At 41.3% G+C, this 19,371-nt stretch overlaps 2 protein-coding genes across 2 annotated transcripts in view; both read left to right on the top strand.

The window, feature by feature from the left end:
* The window catches only part of corin (corin, serine peptidase), a 28,758-nt gene extending 24,035 nt beyond the window's left edge, over positions 1-4,723 (top strand). Inside the window, exons 19-23 of the mRNA XM_042713821.1 lie at positions 2,355-2,404; positions 2,485-2,659; positions 2,979-3,250; positions 4,288-4,421; positions 4,508-4,723. Of these exons, the coding sequence (XP_042569755.1) occupies positions 2,355-2,404; positions 2,485-2,659; positions 2,979-3,250; positions 4,288-4,421; positions 4,508-4,690 (814 nt within the window). The 3' untranslated portion in view covers positions 4,691-4,723. The remainder of the gene's footprint in view (positions 1-2,354; positions 2,405-2,484; positions 2,660-2,978; positions 3,251-4,287; positions 4,422-4,507) is intronic.
* Positions 4,724-4,755: 32 nt separating this feature from the next.
* Positions 4,756-18,381, top strand: LOC109090990 (neuromedin-K receptor). Its single transcript, XM_042713891.1, has 5 exons — positions 4,756-6,730; positions 15,367-15,555; positions 15,641-15,791; positions 16,293-16,489; positions 17,228-18,381. Exons 1-5 carry the CDS (start codon positions 6,369-6,371, stop codon positions 17,520-17,522), a joined length of 1,194 nt encoding a protein of 397 aa, XP_042569825.1. The 5' UTR covers positions 4,756-6,368; the 3' UTR covers positions 17,523-18,381.
* The last annotated feature ends 990 nt before the right edge of the window (positions 18,382-19,371 follow it).

Below are 19,371 nucleotides of genomic sequence, written 5' to 3' on the forward strand. Positions count from 1 at the left end.
TGTTTTTGGAGTTTGTTGCAGCCATTAAAATCTAAATGTTTAGATTTACAAAATATATTAAAGTTGGTCAGTGAAAGCTTTGAAAATCTTTTCTTTGTACTTTTGTCAGTTAAATAAAAGCTAAAGAGCATTAACAAATCACAGATTCTTGTTTGTATTGCATTTTACAAAACAACCCAACTTTTCTGGAATTGGGGTTATATTATAGTTGCTTGCTTGTAATAATTATCAATGTTGGGCAAAGTTACTTTTAAAAATAATGCATTATAATATTGCATTACTTCCTAAAAAAGTAACTTATTGCATTATTTAGTTACTTTTCATTTATTAAGATATTTATTAAAAAGTTCATTACATTTTTGGCAAATGTTTAATCCCTTTCACACCAAAAGTAAAATGAATAAACCTTAGGCTGAAGGAAATGTAAATTCACATCTGTACAGTAGAGGGTGCATTTCATCTGTGCTGTTGTTCTGGATTGCATGAAGAATAGGACAGTTGTGGCTAGAAGTAGAGCCCTGCATTTCAGCCCAGGCCCGACGGGCCACTTCGGGCCAATTTTCACATCATAATTCAGACACGGGCCGGGCCTCGGGCCTGTTTTAAGGTTCTCCTTATTTTTATATTTTAAACATCCATCAATTAGTGATGAAAAAATTGCCACGCTGGTGGAAACAACACGAGACCGTGCTGCCACGACTGTCAAGAGTGACTCTACGGTGTGTAGTGTCCAGCAGCAGCAGTATGTATGGTGCATGCCTTCAGTGCAGCTAAACAGTCCTGCGTTAGCTTGCCGCAAAGCATCGGCAAAAGTAATTACCATAAATGTGTCAGAGGAAAGGAGGAAGGAGATATTTGAATTATTTACTAATAAATAGAGTCTGTGTCGCAAGGATGAAGTTGCCGATCCCACTCGCCACCTCTTCATTAGATGCGCCTTTAGAGAGAAGTGCATGTTTACAGATTATGATTATAATGAAAGAGTTTTTGTTTTTGATTTGTTTCATTTCGTTAAGTGGTAATTTAAAGCTTTCTAAAGATATATTTATTGTGTCTGTAAGGCATGTATTCGCTGAGTTTCAGTTAATTTTTGTGAAGTGCTCTTGTTCAAGACCGAGACGGCAGAAAGTGCATCATGTTTGTTTTATTTTATAAAAGCACAATGTTTTGCTGATATTGTGAGTGCACACAAATAAAAGTAGACCCTTTACAGTTACGAATGATGTATTACTCTTACCTTTATGAGCAAAATTGATGGCGTATTCACTGAAAAAAAGTGATTGAGCTGTCGCCTCCATGACAAGACATTCAGGGCTGTAGAGGTCCTTTCTAGGTGCTGATCCACCATCTGGTCTGGATAAGTACTGGATCCGGGTGACTGCAGTGACCATCTGATCTGGATACAGACTGGATCTGGTGGCTACGGTGACCTCGGAAAAAGAGAGAAACAGACTAATATTAGCATAGATGCCATAGCAAGTACATCGGGTGTTATGGGAATTGTTTCTGGTTCCGGTTTACCTAATTAATGCAGCCTAAAAATCCTTTAACGGATTTGGATATTAGAAGCGTATTAGTGTGTAATGTGTAAGCCAGGTTAAAGAGATGGGTCTTTAATCTAGATTTAAACTGACAGAGTGTGTCTTCCTCCCGAACAATGTTAGGTAGGTTATTCCAGAGTTTGGGTGCTAAATAGGAAAAGGATCTGCCGCCCGCAGTTGACTTTGATATTCTAGGTATTATCAAATTGCCAGAGTTTTGAGAACGCAGATGAGGTGGAGGACTATAATACGATACCATGACAATTTTAAATAAAAACATAAAGGATATTTGTGTTATTTAACATGCTCAATTATTGCAGGTTTGCTTCATTTTAAGTTTGTATTTCGCTGTTTTAACTGATTTTGAGGAATACTGAATCTGTTTCTGTGCGAGTGAGATGAGTAAATGCATGTTGACAGTCTAGAACTACAGTAAGATCATGTTCACACAGCACACACAATGCCTCTGCACTCCTGATTCTCTCAACATGATGACAGGAGAGCCGTCAGTCAATACATGAGAAACACAGTAACTTGTATTACTTTTTTGAAAAGTAATGCACTACTGTACTTGTTACTTGAAAAAAAGTAATCTGATTACTTAACTGGCATTTCTTGTAATGCGTTACCAACAACACTGATAATTATCTTTCACTTCATTAAAGAGCAAGAGTCACTGAGAAGAGACTGTGTGTGTGTGTGTGTGTGTGTGTGTGTGTGTGTGTGTGTGTGTGTGTGTGTGTGTGTGTGTGTGTGTGTGTGTGTGTGTGTGTGTGTCAGATGACACTAATCAACATCATTTTCTGTCTGCAGGCAGAGCTGCACATCATCCAAGAAGATCTCACTGAAGTGCACAAGAGACAGTATGTATGAGCGGCACACACACACCTCTGCTGGCCAAAAGACACTGTTTCGTCCTTCATTCTCTCGCTCTGTGTTTCAGAATGTGGCCGTCGGCCTGCTGCCCGGATGGTGAAGAGGATTCTGGGAGGCAGAACGAGTCGCCCGGGCCGGTGGCCGTGGCAGTGCTCTCTACAGAGTGAACCCAGCGGACACATCTGTGGCTGTGTGCTCATTGGGAACAAGTGGGCACTAACTGTAGCACACTGCTTTGAGGGGTGAGAGCACACACACAAGAATGCACACAGACACACACACACAAACATGCACACACACACACACACACACTTGCATGGTTTTCTACACAACATTCAGTTTAATTGATTCAACATTGAACTGAATTGATCTGAATACTATTGTCTTCTGCAGAGCTGCATTACAGCTCAAAGCTGTGCAGTATTAACACTTTTATTTTCCTGTTTATCACTGTGAAGCTGCTTTGAATCGGTCTGTATTGTATAAAGCACTGTAGAGATAAATGTGGCTTGACTAGTCAGTGTAAGTCATGTCAGAATGATGTTTTTTATGCATGTGCAGGCGTGAGAGCGCAGACGTGTGGAAAGTGGTTCTTGGCATCAATAATCTGGATCATCCGTCTCCATACATGCAATCACGGCATGTCAAAAGCATCATCGTCCACTCACGCTACAACCGGGCCGTGGTGGACTACGACATCAGCGTTCTGGAGCTGGAGTCGGAGGTGGAAGTGACCAGTTACGTGCGTCCTGTCTGTCTGCCCGGCCGCGGACAGCTGCCCAAAGCTGACCAGTACTGCCACATCACGGGCTGGGGACATGTGGGGAACAGAAGTGAGTGGGGCACATGCACACACACACACACACACACGTGTGAGGGGTCAAAGGTGACAGAATGAGCCTGTTTATGTGAACAATCCCTTTAATGGACTATTCAGTGACTAGATTTAGTTGAGTAACTATATGCTGTGGTCCTATAAAGCTGAGCAGCTCTTTGCAGCACTGATGCTGATGTAGACTGAAGTACTAGACGCTGGTAGTTTTCTCTCAGCGTGAGACTGATGGACAGTGCTGGCAGTGACTGGCTACATCTAATCAGATTCCCAATATGAAGTACATTTTTCAATACGTGTAATCAAACTACAGTTACTTTTTTATTGATTACATGATTACATATGATCTTTTTTAGGAAGTGTTTCTTTTGATTGTTGTTATTTTAAAATGATTTATTTTAATTTAATTATTTAATTATTAGCTTTTCGTTAAACTTAAGAACCCACTGCAGCTTGCTAAACCTTGATGTAATGTTTAATGCACTTCATGTTGTTAATAACAAAGGAATATATTTTCTTTCTTTTTGTATTTTTATATCAATATGGTGTATACGATTATCCTATTTAAATCAATGTGATAAATGATTTAGGTCAAAAGTAATCCAAAAGTAGTCTGATTATATTACCTAAAATGAGTAATGGATCACAGTACTCACTACAAGTTTTGTCATGCAATTTGGAATCGGTAACGGACTACAACTCAATCTGTAAGTAACCAACCCAGCTCCGCTGATGGATGTGTTTGTGGAAGAGTGAGTCTGTACTGCTGGACTAGACTGAAGCTGCCATGTGTTGCCACAAGGGGGCAGAAAGCACAAACAGAAATGCTGTTACTGTTCCTGCCAGTGGAGTATCTGCTCTTCTGCTTTGACCACTTCAGAGCAAAAATCATTGAAATATCAGATTGGTACCTAAGGACTTTCTTTTGTCAGCACTTAACTGATACTTGTGCTGTAATCGCTGATCACATTAGGATGTTGTCAGATACTCGCGTGACTCTGTTGTTGAGCGAGTGTGTGTGCGTCTCTTCTCCCGCAGTGCCGTTTAAGCTCCAGGAGGGAGAGGTGCGGATCATCTCGGTCTCTCAGTGTCAGTCTTACTTCGACATGAAGACCATCACGTCACGCATGCTTTGTGCCGGATACGAGGCGGGAACCATTGACTCGTGCATGGTGAGTGTGCGCTGCGTGTGTGTGTGTGTGTGTGTGCTCACGTGACAACATGAGTGTGTGTGTGATCAATCTGTGTGTGTTTACAGGGTGACAGCGGCGGACCGCTGGTCTGCGAGGAGGACGACGGTCGCTGGTCTCTGTACGGTTTGACCTCCTGGGGGTCTGTGTGTTTCTCTAAGGTCCTGGGCCCCGGCGTCTACGCCAATGTGACGCACTTCACCGAGTGGATCGAGAGACAGATTTACCTGCGCACGTTTAACCTGCTGTAGGTGAACACATACACACTCATGAACACGCACACACACCTCTGAGCCAATGTGACGCACACACACACACACACACACACACACACACACACACACACACACACACACACACACACACACACACACACACATGAACACACACACACACACACACACACACACACACACAGATGGAGATGAACTACGCTTGAACCAGGAGAACAAGACATCTGTGAATCTGCTACAATGATCGTTCCAAAAAGATAGAGTGTATGTGTGTGTGTTTGGTGTCAGTTGTTTTGGACTGTATGACAAGCACCCATCACATGTCCTGGTCTCGCTGTGGCAGTAGTGTCTCTAGCACTCCAGGGGGCGACGGTGTTTCCAACACCAGATGTGTTCATTATCAGGCAGCTGCTGTAAACATGTGGACAGTGACACTAACCTGTTCAACAAGATTCTCGTCAGACTGTTGCTCCGCCAGGACAGTAGTTGAGCTAATGCCAGCTAAAGCAGCCCTTATAGACTCAAGCTGCGTTATATATTGTGTTCTGAAGCGTTTCAGAACGAAACAACGCCAGAAACCGAGCTTCTGTAGTGTGAAGCATCTGTGATCACAAACTTCAAAGAATCACACAATCATTTGCTCACTCATAAACACCACCGACTGAAACAGACACTAGTAAGTGTGTGTGTGTGTGTGTTCGGCCTGTTTCACACTTCCTGTATCTGCAGCACGACAGCAAAACAACAGCGATCATCAGTAGATGTTCACTTACACTGTTTTTGCTGCCTTACAGAAACTACACTGATTTCTGGGTTACTACATTTATAAACAGCCATAATAATGTATACAAAAAACATATAAAGTATATCTTGATAGTTATTATAACCGTGATTGTCACGAGGAGGGGAGTCAGATTTACTCTGATATTAGAGTTTGTGTGAGGGACTGTGCTGATCAGCCGGTGTGTAGTGTGTACGTCGTGCTGCAGGTGTGTGACTCTGAAACAGGCTTCAGTATTTCACACCTGGTCAAAGGGCTCCTGCTACTCACTTTCCTCTCTGCGTTCTCTCTGCTGCTATTGGTTGGTTCTGTAAATGTGCGAGACCAATGATGCTCTCTGATGGTGTGTGTTGTTGATGCGTTCTGGGATTCTTTCAGACGGATGCTGCGCTTCTCTTGTGTGTTAAACGTGTTTGTGTTTTACTGTTATCATGCTTCGTATGACTTCTGCCTTCAGTGCAACATTCCGTCTGTTTTCATTTTTAAAGAATATTTTTCTACTGATTTTGTGCACATAAAGCAGTAAATCTGAACTCTAATGTACTATGTTTTTAATGCTCTGTAAATACAGTTCACATTTGTGTAAAAATGCGCATTAAAGATTTCTATCCATGTTAACTGGTTGTTTTTGTCTGTGATCTCTGAGTCTGTCCTCCTGTTTCTGTCCTGGCTTTATTCTGAGATTTGGTCCAAATCAAACAAATTTTATACTTTCATATCTCTTTATATAAATATTTTTGCAGAAAAAAAAATAGACTGATTTATTCTGGGGTTACATGAACTCTCCGCCCCTGTGGAGGCTGTTCTCACACACACACACACACACACACGGAGCTCCTCCTGTGTGCAGATAGACAGGCAGACACACACATACACACACACAGAGACAGACAAGTGTCTTCTTCACAGCGAATCATGTCCTCATCAAGAAATTCCTCAAACTTCAACCACACCAACAGGTTCGCGCAGCCTCCGTGGCGCGTGGCGCTCTGGTCGCTCGCGTTCGCGCTGGTTCTGCTGGTGGCCGTCACCGGGAACCTGATCGTCATCTGGATCATCGTGGCGCACAAGAGGATGAGGACCGTCACCAACTACTTTCTGCTCAACCTCGCGGCGTCTGACGTGTGCGTGGCCGCGCTCAACGCGCTGGTGAACTTCGTGTACGGCGCGCACGGAGACTGGTACTTCAGCAGCGCGTACTGCCGCTTCCAGAACTTCTACCCGGTGACCGCGGTGTTCGCCAGCATCTACTCCATGAGCGCCATCGCCTTAGACAGGTGTGACACACACACACACACACACACACACACACACACACACACACACACACACACACACGTTAGTGTGATATGAGTTCAGTCTTCATGAATATCTGCAGATACTGATGATGCCATTTAAAGCTCAAATGGCTCCATTTGTGCCAGAATTAAATGAAACCTGCTGGTTTTGTACAATATGTGATCATGATGTCATTGATATAAACACAAAACACTTTTCAAATGTGAATTACAGTTTCTCTGAATTGCTAAAACACATTTCTTGAAACCATCGCTTATTTTCTCAAAACCTTAAAATCCTAAACCCTAACTCTTCTGACAAAATCAAACAATCGCTTCAAAACCATTGCAGCTGTGCTCAAAATCAAACAAAGCCTTCAAATCACACACGCATTAGTCAATAATATACTCACTACAGATCGTTCATTAGACACTACATCAAAACACAGGGAACACTGTGTCCTGTGCATGTAGTTACAAAAAAACTGTTTATTGTATTTAGTAAATATTTTAAAATAAAACACACACACACACACACACACACACACACACACACACACACGTCCTGTTACACACAAATATGAATCAGAGGACTTCATCTAGGTCACAGGCAGGAGACTTGGAAAGACAGTATGTTTTTGTAGATACAGGCTTGGTGATAATGCCTTATGTGGTAGTCTTGCAATTCTATTCTTCTTTTGCTGTTCTTTTGAACTTTCCACCTGATTCTGGTGGCCGCAGAGAATCTGCTCAGATCAGGCTGAACTCTTTGTGCTGCTTCTGTCATTCCACACACAAGAACACGGTCGATCACAGTAGCTCTGATTTCATCTGAAATGACTGTTCTTGGTCTTGCCCTTCCTCGTCCTTCCTGTTGCAGTTGAGCTTAACTTTTGCTTTCTTGTGTTTAGGGTTTTGCATCACGGTGCAAACTGTATTTTAGTGAGTGAAAATGTGTTCAGAGTTTTGTTAAAAGAGTGCATGAGCTCTGCAAACTGTGTCTAAACTGCCTGAAAGAGTGATTTATTTGACAAATTGGTTAAGGCTATTGAGAATTTGGTTTAGAGAATAGAGTTTAGTGTCTTAGCAAATGTGAAAAACTGTAAAAAGAGCCATTTGAAATCTCCCAGCATGTCACACCCCTTATCATACCCACCTGCTGCAAGCTTCAGTGTAAATATTGCGTCAAAATCAAATCAATTTGAGCGTGATTTTAACCCAGATGATTGTAACCACTCTAAGTTTGTCTGCTTGGGAAAGCTAGCGTGTCTCTGACAGTGAAAACACTCGTTATCACTTCTCTAGTGCAGCTCAACCAGGTCTCGCCCCATTCGTCGATCTTTGTGATATCACAAATCCCGGAAAATATGCATTGTAGTCCAAACGAGTCGTTCGTTGTAGTTATTCAAAAGTGATTTCTGTTAAATAAAATATCTCCTTTTGAAGTGGACTTTCAGCTTTGTAAATTTGCAGATATTTTTTATGCTCAAACGGCAACATTACAGACTAACTAAAGTTGAAAAAGTGAAAAAGCATAATAGGACCCCTTAAGAACATCTACATGTATAAAGTATTTAGCTAATAAAATAATATTATTAATCAAATACAAATCAAAACAGCATTCTTTTGTTATTCCATATGTCTTGTCCTGCAATGCTTTCCAAAAAGACAAATTACATGTCAAAAATATATGTTCTGTATCTTCAAAGAGATGTTTACATAGATGATAAGGTACATTTTCAAAATTACATTTTAAATGTAGAAGTTCTTTGTAAGGACATATGTCATTTAGTATTTTATAATGTGTTTCTTTTACTCTGGGGAGAAGAGGGTATCTTACTTAGGCTGTTATTAATATTTAACACTATTTTTATCAAATGTATCATCTAATTTATTCCTTAATATTTGACCGGGGTAACATGACTGGATGATGATTTGTCTTATATATTTGTTATTGTAAAGCTTACTCTCTATTTCAATATCACCAAAATATAATGAAGGAAGGACTGCAGTAATTTTGAAGAAAAAAGGGAGAAGGAGAAGGAAAATGAGAAGAAGTAGAAGGAGAAGAAGGAAAAGGGGAAGAAGTAGAAGGAGAAGTAGGAGAAAGGGGAGAAGAAGGAGGAGAAGAAGGAGAAGGAGGAGAAGAAGCAGAAGAAGAAGAAGGAGAAGGAGGAGACGGAGAAGGAGAAGTATAAGAATTAGGTGAAGTTCAGTCTGTCTGTTTTTGAATGGGATTGATTGGGAGGGCAGGCCACAGACCGGCTGTGACATATGTGAAAAATGTATTCAAAATTTGTGTTTGCTAACTAGGTGCGTCTCCTGATACATACGCCATCTCCATGTACGTCTCCTTAAACTAAATGTAAAGTTTGCTTTACAGTAGATGTATTTGTTATTCACCTTATTTTCCATGGCAACAAAGGTGCCGCCATTGCGTTCGTTTTGTCATCTTACTTCCGGCTGAGAGGGAACTACCTAAGCTAGCGGCTAGATAACAGAACATAAATATGTCAAGTGTTATATGCTCAGTTAGAGGCTGTCATAACAATTGGATTAAGAGAAGAGAACAATTGCACCAACAATGTTACGAACACAATGTGAAGCGGTCGGAGTGTTGTGGTGCACTTTACAACTGACACCCACCACCTAAAGAAGAGGAGCACCTGAGGCAATGGCGGAAGGCGCTAAATTTGAAGTGCCCACCAAAGCGCCCTTATGTGTGTTCATACCATTTCATGGACAGAAGGCTGACTGACAAACACCCTTCCCCCGAGAAATGGCTTGGTTACGATGTCCCGGTAAAGAAGTCATGCCGGGTGCTAAAAAGATTGTCAGATTCGGGTAAGCTAACGTTAACTTAGCTAGCTATGTGCTTGTTCGCCTAACATTATATTTATGAAGTCCGTTCTATGAATACATTTAAGATCAGTAATGAGCAGTTAACAAAGTACAACGAATTTTGCATGATTACCATTTACCACCTATTTATTTAATATTTACGATAGTACAAGATATTATGGAACATGACAATAGCTCACATTATTCCTGTTACAAAGATTCCAGATGATAGCAGGTCAGCTAGCTACCGTTCTCTTTCAGATAGTGACCTACGTTTTAACACTACAGTTAGAGTGTGTATGCTGCTTTGTTTTTAATGCATCTCTCTCACACACTGTTCTAAGTATGGGTCCCATCATATATTAATTCTCTTGATGTTTTTTAAGTAATAATGTAAAAATATGTTTAATATTATTTCCACAGATGTATCGATGACCACCAGTGATGCAGTGGACAACTGTGAGGGTGATCACATCCACGTGACCCTGAACTGTGATGCAGAAACACAATGGGAGGATCCATCTGTCTCTGACCACAACTACAGTTCAAAATCACAACTCAACCTGAAGCCACCTACATCTGATATGGGAACACAATGCACTGAGCCAGAGGCATTGTACATAATTCTGCTGAGAAAAAACAACCTTTGTCAGCTCTACACAGCTCTACACAGCTCTACAAGTCGTGGCCTAACGGTCACTGTGTTGGACTTGCAACCCAAGGGTTGTGAGTTCGAGTCTCAGGCCGGCAGGAATTGTAGGTGGGGGGAGTGCATGTACAGCGCTCTCTCTACCCTCAATACCACGACTGAGGTGTCCTTGAGCAAGGCACCGAACCCCCAACTTCCCCCCCGGGCGCCGCAGCATAAATGATGCTCACTGCTCCGGGTGTGTGTTCATGGTGTGTGTGTGTTCACTGCTGTGTGTGTGCACTTTGGATGGGTTAAAAGCAGAGCACGAATTCCGAGTATGGGTCACCATACTTGGCTGTATGTCACGTCACTGTCACTGTCACATTTCATTCAGTTACCGAGCACCAGTTCATACACCAACAGCTTCCAGCTACACACTTGGGATCAGATCCTGATGACTCTGATGAAGCTGCGTCTTAATTTATTGCAGGGTGATCTTGCTGAAAGGTTTGGTGTTTCTCGTTCCATTGTAAGCAAGGTGGTTTCATGTTGGATTGACATCATGGAGGAGAACATGAGGGATTACATACCATGGCTTCCCAGGGAGACAATCCAGGCAACAATGCCTCAGTGTTTCAGAGAACAATTCCCAGATACAACATGTGATCGACTGTTCAGAGACACCCCTTCAAAAGCCACGCAACCTTGACTCAAGAGGCGAGTCCTACAGCCATTACTACGGCCAGAACACCATCAAATATCTGGTCTCTATTGCACCATGTGGACTGATCATGTTCATCTTACCAGCGTATGGAGGAAGGTGCAGTGACAAATTCATAACTGCAAATTCAGGGTTCCTGGAATACCTTCGTCCAGGCGATGAAGTAATGGCAGACAGAGGCTTCACCATTACGATCTCCTGTATGAAAGGAAGGTGAAACTCGTCATTCCAGCATTCACCAAGAGAGGCATGCAACTCTCTGAAGAAGACACCACCAACACTAGGCGCATTGCTAATATATGTGTCCATGTTGAGCGGGTCATATGCCGACTGAAAAACTTCAAAATCCTTTCTCAAACAGTTCCAATTAACCTTACCCCTAAAATTGATAAAATTTTGAGAATTTGTGCAACCCTGTGTAACCTTCGCAGTGACATAATTTCTGATGTAGCAGATGAATAAGTGTTGATTTGTAGGTGCGTTCCACAACTGTCGATACATTTTGCTGTGGTTTTTTTAATTATTTAATCAGTGTAAATAGTGTAAGTAGTTATTTTTATAAACCTTTACAATTTTACCAGAAGTTACCTGATGTAAGTTATTTTTATAAACCTTTACAATGTCACCAGAATGGATATGGAAATTAATATGGAAATTAAATGGTGAAATTTTACCTCTACAGGATGGTCAGTAAGGATGGTCTCTTGCTTCCTGAAAATAACAAACACTGATCAACAAATCACAACTGATTTTATACAACTTATATTAAATTATACATTTTCTAAAACAAAAATCACAGTCTGTCTCGTTTAACACAACTGATTTAAAACTAATTTAAAATAGTTTCAGTCTTCACCTATACCCTCCACATCCGACCCCAATTACCTAATATCCTATCCTTAACCCTAATTATTCTCATTCCTGCTTATTTACAAAGCTGCAAATATCTTGTGGAAAGCAGCAGGCGGCCTTCCTGAAACTCACCAGACATGTGAGGAAGCATATACTTAAAGTAAAATGTTTTTAGTCTACCTACAGTCTTGGCACAGAATTGCTCATTGTATGGGACATGTAGCAGAACTTGCTGTGATTGAACCCAGATGAGCAGCTTACAGGCCCTCAGCCCTGTACAGAACATGGCAAGCTGCACTTGCATATAGAAGCCCCGTGGACCATTTGGCTGCTGCTGAGGTGTCCCCTCTACCATCCTCACATCATACCTCTGACTTCTGAACAGGTCCTCCAGAGACTCATCACTCTTAAGGAGAGGGCATTTGATCTCCAGCAGTTCCTCTGAGTTCAAAACTCCATCAGGGCTTGCTGACAGCCAGGGCTCGCTTGCACACACAACAGTGCCTCTGCGGCTGACTGTAAACCCACAACCCTCTAGCCACTGTAAAGCAGATGCCTCACTTTCTAAACCATGGTGAGTTGCTGCATTCCCATGGAACCTGGGGTAGAGGTGCTCTCTGATAAAGGTCTGAGGGTTGCCTCTGATGGGAACCTTCTTTGCTGTGCTTGCAGTGATTCTAACCTTATGAGAGTCATGCCACAAGTGAGAGGAACTCTGCTCAAGGGTTACACGCTCCAATGCTGTACATTTTTTGGGATCAATGGCCACGAAACTGCCATAAAACAACATACACCTCTGGCAGTTGTTGGAGCCACCATGGTCAGCATGTGGTGAGGACGCAGGATGTTAAGTGAAGTAAAGTGAAGTGACATGACATATAGCCAAATATGGTGACCCATACTCAGAATTCGTGCTCTGCATTTAACCCATCCAAAGTGCACACACACAGCAGTGAACACACACACACCGTGAACACACACCCGGAGCAGTGGGCAGCCATTTATGCTGCGGCGCCCGGGGAGCAGTGTTTTTGCATGATTTCAAATAAAGCCCACAGGTACCACATATATACCCCAGCCACGGCCCTGCATATCAACAGTAAACATGTTGATTTGTGCACAGCAACTTCACTTTGTGTAACAAACAGAATAACTGTCTGATCAAATGATTAAACTGTACAAAATTAGGTCCATGATTGCTTAAAGATAAATAACAAACAAACAAGCAGAACGGCTGATTAAGAGATTTATTTATTTATTTTTAATTTAATTTAATTTTTTTTAAAGGAAATCATGCAACATTAAGTTGTAAAATCTTGATAAAAAAAAGGAATTGTAACATAAAAATCTGCCATATTTAAAATAATAAAGATTTTTTAAGAGAATGAAGGAGGATGCCGTTCCCCTAAAAAATAATGAACATTAACAAGGGTTTTCACTACAGATGAATTATTATTTTTATTATATTGAATCTTGATTGCAAAGTTCGGAAAGAGACTGAATTAAACAACTTATAGAAGAAAAGCATCAACCAATACTAATTGATCTTAACAAGTAAGTAATGACTGTAGACACTAGGGGTTGCACGACTACTGATTTTCATGTAACAGCCAGTATTTGTATCTGTATTTGTATCTGTGACAATCACAAAATTATTCGTATCTGCATAAAACCGGGTGGAACGTCGTACAGTTACTTTATAAGACCTTTATGACTCGTTATGATCTTTTTTTTCATAGTTATCACTGAACAAGTATGCTGTGTTAAACTAAAATAATTATTAATTTCTAAAAATATATTTATCATGCAAGCAGAGAGATGTCTTGACAAACGTTTAGTGATCATTTGAACTCCACTGAATTAATTCAATGCACACATTTTCATTACGCAGAACTCTTTAAGCGAGTCTTTTTTTGAACATCACTTAACAAATGTGCATGTGCCACGCAAACCAGCAAAAGATAAAGATGCAAACATGTAGGCCAGGTAGAAAATGTATCTGTATCTAAGCTGATTATTAGCCTACTCTTGAGAGAGAACTGGTTTGGTTTTTGAGAGACTGAGACGCGCAACAGGGCTGTTTGATTGGTGAGCGCGCTGTGCTTATTACATTTATTCGTTTCATATCATAGCCTAAGGTTTAAATAATTGCCTTTTAAATATATACAAATAATAGAACGTGTATGATGTATTATTATAGGTGATATTACTCTTGCCAAGCTCTGATTTCTGAGAGATGCACGGAGAGGCAACAGCAATGCAGTGTTTGATTTGCGCTCTTTTCATTCATAAAGTTTTCAAAACTTTCATTCACTTCACATTCTATTGCGTGACTTTAGAGTTCTGTGTATAATATTGCGCTGATCCCCTGATCAGCTGTTCTCTAGCAAACACCAGACTGTGCCAGCTTCAGCCGAATATTCAGGCAGAATGATTCCTTGTCTGTTATTCGTTATCCTTGCCATTCCGAATAAGGTATGCGGCTTCGGACACACCCCTAATTATTACATTACTTATTTTAATTTTACATGCAACATAGATAAGGTCATAGAAAGTAACAGCTACACGCATATTGTAATCCTAAAATTCACGTCGGACTTGCAAACTCCGTGCATGCATTATGGTTAATACATGCTCGAGTAGTCGATTGTGTCCGACAGCGCCGACTAGTGTTTGAAGTAGTCGATCACTCGACTACTCGACTAGTCTATGCAAGCCCTAGTAGACACTGACAAATGTTTAGTTTGAAGCAGTCGAGTCTTTTTTGGCATAAATGGAACCTCATACATCAGCATGCCTGAATTGGTGAAAAGAATGATTGCTCCCACCTTCTTACAAAGAAAGGCTCCAAAATGGGGTTTTTGCCTCCAAAAGAACCTTTCAGTCAACAGTTCCTAAAAGAGGCATTTTTTTCTTAGTGTGAAGAACATTTTAGTAATCTAAAGAATCTTCTTCCACTATAACTAGAGGTTGACCGACTGATCGGCACCCAAAATCTGTACCGCTAGTTTTTCCAGGTTGTGTCTGCCGTCATTAGTACGAGAGCGAGAGCGGCCTCTAGAGGCAAATCACTGAGGCCTCCTGCTATTTGTTATGACACGTGACACTGTACACTTCAGAAGTCGATTTAAAACAGAAAATGAAACAATGTGTATACAGTATACTGTAGTGCATGTTTTAAAGTAAGTAAATCATTTGTTGACTAGATTCTAGATTAGTGGAGAAAGAGCAGCAGTATGTTCACTGTTTAAATCCTGTCTCAGGAACTCATCTCTTCTCCTTGGCTTTTAATATGTGGTTGTGTTTGGTTCTTTCATGTTTTTAATCTGTTTGTTGCTCATTCATTGTGAATTTTTTTATTCTTTTGTTGTGAAGCACTTTGCAGGAACTTCCCAACCTAGTTATCATTATCGGTAAAATCTACTCTCGGTCAGCCTCTATAAAGAACCTTTTGTGCGATGGAAAGATGTTGAAGGTTCTTCATGGAACCATCGATGCCAATAAAGAACATTTATTTTTAAGAGTGCACCACACATATGTACAGGTAAAATACATCCAAGTCACTTCCTGTGTCATTTCCTCTTTGATCAGATACATGGCGATCATCCACCCGATGAAGCCACGCCTCTCGGCAACGGCCACGAAAGGCGTGATCGCATGTGTGTGGATTCTGGCTGCGTTTCTGGCATTTCCACTCTGCTTCTATTCCATCACCGAAGTGAGGCCACACAGGACGGTCTGCTACGTGGCCTGGCCGCGGCGCGACGCTGACGCCTTCATGTGAGAGACAGACAGCTGTCGTTTCCATTGAGTGTGAATCCTCTGTTCCCTGTCACAGGTTGATTTGCATGTGTGTGTTTGTTAGATATCACATGATCGTGGCCGTGCTGGTGTATCTCCTGCCTCTGGTGCTCATGGCTGCCACCTACAGCAGGGTCGGACTCACTCTGTGGGGCGGAGGATTTCCAGGACATTCCTCAGAAAACTTCCAGGGTCACCTGCAGGCCAAGAGAAAGGTGCTTGTGCTCTTCTGCTGATCTTCTCATGTATCGTCCATATGTGCGCTTGTTCATTTAGAACAGCGGTTCTCAACCGGGGCTTAAATTAATAAACTAGAGGCTAAAGTTAGTGAACGAACTCTGATGTTTGAATGGACAGCTATGTCAAACGAGCGAAAGCACATGTTGTTCGGTGTTCTGGAGCTGAAACATGGCTAATACGATGTCTGGTCCAGAGATATTCCTCTCATCTTTTTCAATGGAAGTCTATGGGGTGGTTGCTAGGGTGTGGCTAGGAGGTCCAGATGTCACTATTTATTTAAAAATATTTATAGTCAAATGAGGCCTGCTTGAAGTCTCCTGTCAAATATGTCAGTTTAATAAGTCAGTTTTGTCATAATTACAGCAGAAATACTGGCAATATTTTAGCCTATTTGAATTTTTTTAATGTAGTTGGCTGCACACACGTGTGTATGTGTTCTCAGTTTTATGGTCAAAGTTGTTGTGATGTTTTTGTAGGTTGTAAAGATGATGGTGATCGTGGTGGTAACATTTGCCATCTGTTGGCTTCCATATCATGTGTATTTCATCGCAACAAGCTTCAACCAGAAGCTGAAGAGGATCAAGTCGATCCAGCAGGTGTATCTGTCAGTGCTGTGGCTCTCCATGAGCTCCTCCATGTACAACCCCATCATCTACTGCTGCCTCAACAGCAGGTACTGCTCACACACAAACATCACCCAATGCATACGCTTAACTATGTATTTTAGATATGACTTACGTTTGCATTTACAATTTATGATATGTTCTTCTTAAAGTCAACTTTTGTAGCAAACTAAGGTGTCATTAACTCTTTCCCTGCCAGCATTTTTTGAAAAGTTGCCAGCCACCGCCAGTATTTTTGAGCATTTTCACAAAAATGGCATGGCCCCCAGAATCATTTGTAGTATGAATATACTACAAATAGTAATAATAGTCTCTGCTTTAAAAAAAATAAAAATTCTAGCTTCATGCATTCTTTTTTATCAACACTTGGATGTGGATAGGTTTAATAATAAATGAAGCAACATTTTGAAAATAAAAAAGGAAAATAGTGTTTTTGTTAAAGACTAGGTCTGGATCAGATTCAGATTGATGATCAAAACACAGATGGAGTAGACTGATTCCATCAACACCCCCGAAGCTTCTCAGTCCTAAACCACTTACTGGGTCGACATTTCATTCAGTAACATTAGGCCGTTTTGATTTATATGCTGTTTAATGTTTGATGATTGCATTATTTTACATATGCATCTGCTTAGAAGACCTCCTACCATATAACAGCGAAAACACAGAAAGATGTCAAATTCTGTTAATGGTGGAGAAATAGTTAACACTAAATGGCCTTCATGAGGTAAATGTAATGTCAAGTGCTGTTCACCAGCTGTTATATCTCACTCGCGTTTCTGCTGCAGGTTCCGCGCAGGCTTCAAGCAGGTCTTTCGCTGGTGTCCCTTCATTCACGTGTCGGACAGTGATGAACTGGAGCTCCAGATCACACGCTTCCAGCAGAACCGCCAGAGCAGCCTGTACACGGTCACGCGTGTGGAGTCCTGCCCCGACACGACCGCTAACCCCAGCAGACGCAAGAGCTCCAGCACCAGCCGCCGCAGCAGCCTCATGGGACAATCACGGCCCTCCGCACGGCCCTCGCTCAATGGGGGTCTCCACGGCAACCCCGTGAGCACCAGCGAGAAGGAGCTCAGCTGAGCACAGAAACTACAGGCCGCGCGTCTCCGTCAGCCAGCTTCACCTGCACCAGCTGCGTACTTCAGCTCATATATGAAATAACTCGCCACACATATGAAACTGAACACTTGGAGGACACACACCACCCCCCCGCTGATGTTAGGGTCGTTAAACTTCATTTGATGGTCCCCTTTAGACAATTAACAGTCATTAGAGTATTAGTAGACTGTTAGGTTAGGGTTAGTAGAATAAGTTGACACGTGCTTGCAAAGTTACTTATAATCAGTAGAATGGCATTGTAGCTGCAAAGTTACATATAGTCAACAGAGTGTTTAAAGGTGACCATCAAAGTAAAGTGTTAGAGTTAACAGGGTTAGGATTAGGGTTGAGTTGTAACGGGCTTTAACACTGCTACAGATTCATAATTCAGTGAAGTAACTGCATTTACATTACATTTTCAGGCACCATAATTCATATGACAGCTAGGTGATCACATTTCGAGTTCTTCACTCATATTGAGCACACTGTCCAGCAGCTGCACGCATGTCCTCTCGTTCAGTAGCTGTGTGCCAATTCAGAGGCTGCATTTGAAGAATGAATGCATCAGATGTGCCGTTTCTGGGCCATGAAGGATATATCAGATGGGTCCTTCACAGCACAGACTATCCCAAGATTCATTGTGCGGCAATTTTTTTATTGCACTATTTTTTTAGGTGCACTATGTAATATTGCAGCTAGCAGTAAAAATGCTCCCTTCTCCTCAGACTCGCCGCTCACACGGGTTGTCAGTTTGAGGATACAGTACGTAACAGAAACAAATGAAATGGAAGGTGACGAGTCTTACCCTGTAAGTTGATTTGTCTGCATTTTAATATCCCTCTACTCAAGTTGCAGGCGACTAGCCATATGCTGTAAGTTGATGAGTTGATTTAACTATGTTTTAATGTTTCTTTGATTTGCTCTCTTCTGCGGCTGCAATACGCTCTGTTTTCCACCAACTGGCAACCTGGGCTATTGAAATACTATTGGGTAATATTGGTCAGTGGGTGGAGTCACACAGTAGAATAACTGTCTCATTTCAAATTAGAATAACTGGTTGTAGCATTGTTTTTCAGAGAAACAAGTATGTGAATTTAGTACATTTCCTTACATTTTATGGTATTTTTATGCTTTAGTACAGTCAAAAAAATTACATACAGCACCTTTAAGTACAAGTATTGGGTTTCAACTTAATAAAATATCTAAAGTAAAAAAATATTTTTTGCTGTAATGTCTTCCTAAAATGCAATTTTATAGATTATTTATACTTTATTACGTAGATAAGTGGATGAAGGTGAGCATATTTAGGCAAGTAGTGAACCCTGTTTTGTTTTCAGTCCAGTTGCTTGTCAGTGGCAGCTGTTGCTAGCTGACAAGAGCAATCCTATTAGTTTAACAGCACTGGGTTTGACTGTCATGGCATTTGAAGGATGCAGTCTCTGAATTGGGACATAGTTTGTTTCATTGGATGGACTCACATGGTAAGATGTCATACATATTGTCTAAACCACCAATCGTACACTCCTGTTGCATGTTGTTTTTGTAGGTTTGTGTCATCAGCCGTATGTCCATAAGCAGCAGTATAATGATAATAATAAAGTGTTGCACTTCACCCATGTCTCTCTGTCTGTTGTTAATAACAGTAATGTTTGTAACTCACAGTTACTGTGTGTGTGTGTGTGTGTGTGTGTGTGTGTGTGTGTGTGTGTGTGTGTGTGTGTGTGTGTGTGTGTGTGTGTGTCTGTGTGTGCAGATCTGTATCCACTAGCTGTCCAAAAGGTAAATATAAAAACAATGTTTCTGTTGGGTTAGGGTTAGAACTGATGTTCTT

The sequence above is a fragment of the Cyprinus carpio genome, chromosome A23, assembly GCF_018340385.1.
Source record: "Cyprinus carpio isolate SPL01 chromosome A23, ASM1834038v1, whole genome shotgun sequence".
Taxonomy (NCBI): domain Eukaryota; kingdom Metazoa; phylum Chordata; class Actinopteri; order Cypriniformes; family Cyprinidae; genus Cyprinus; species Cyprinus carpio.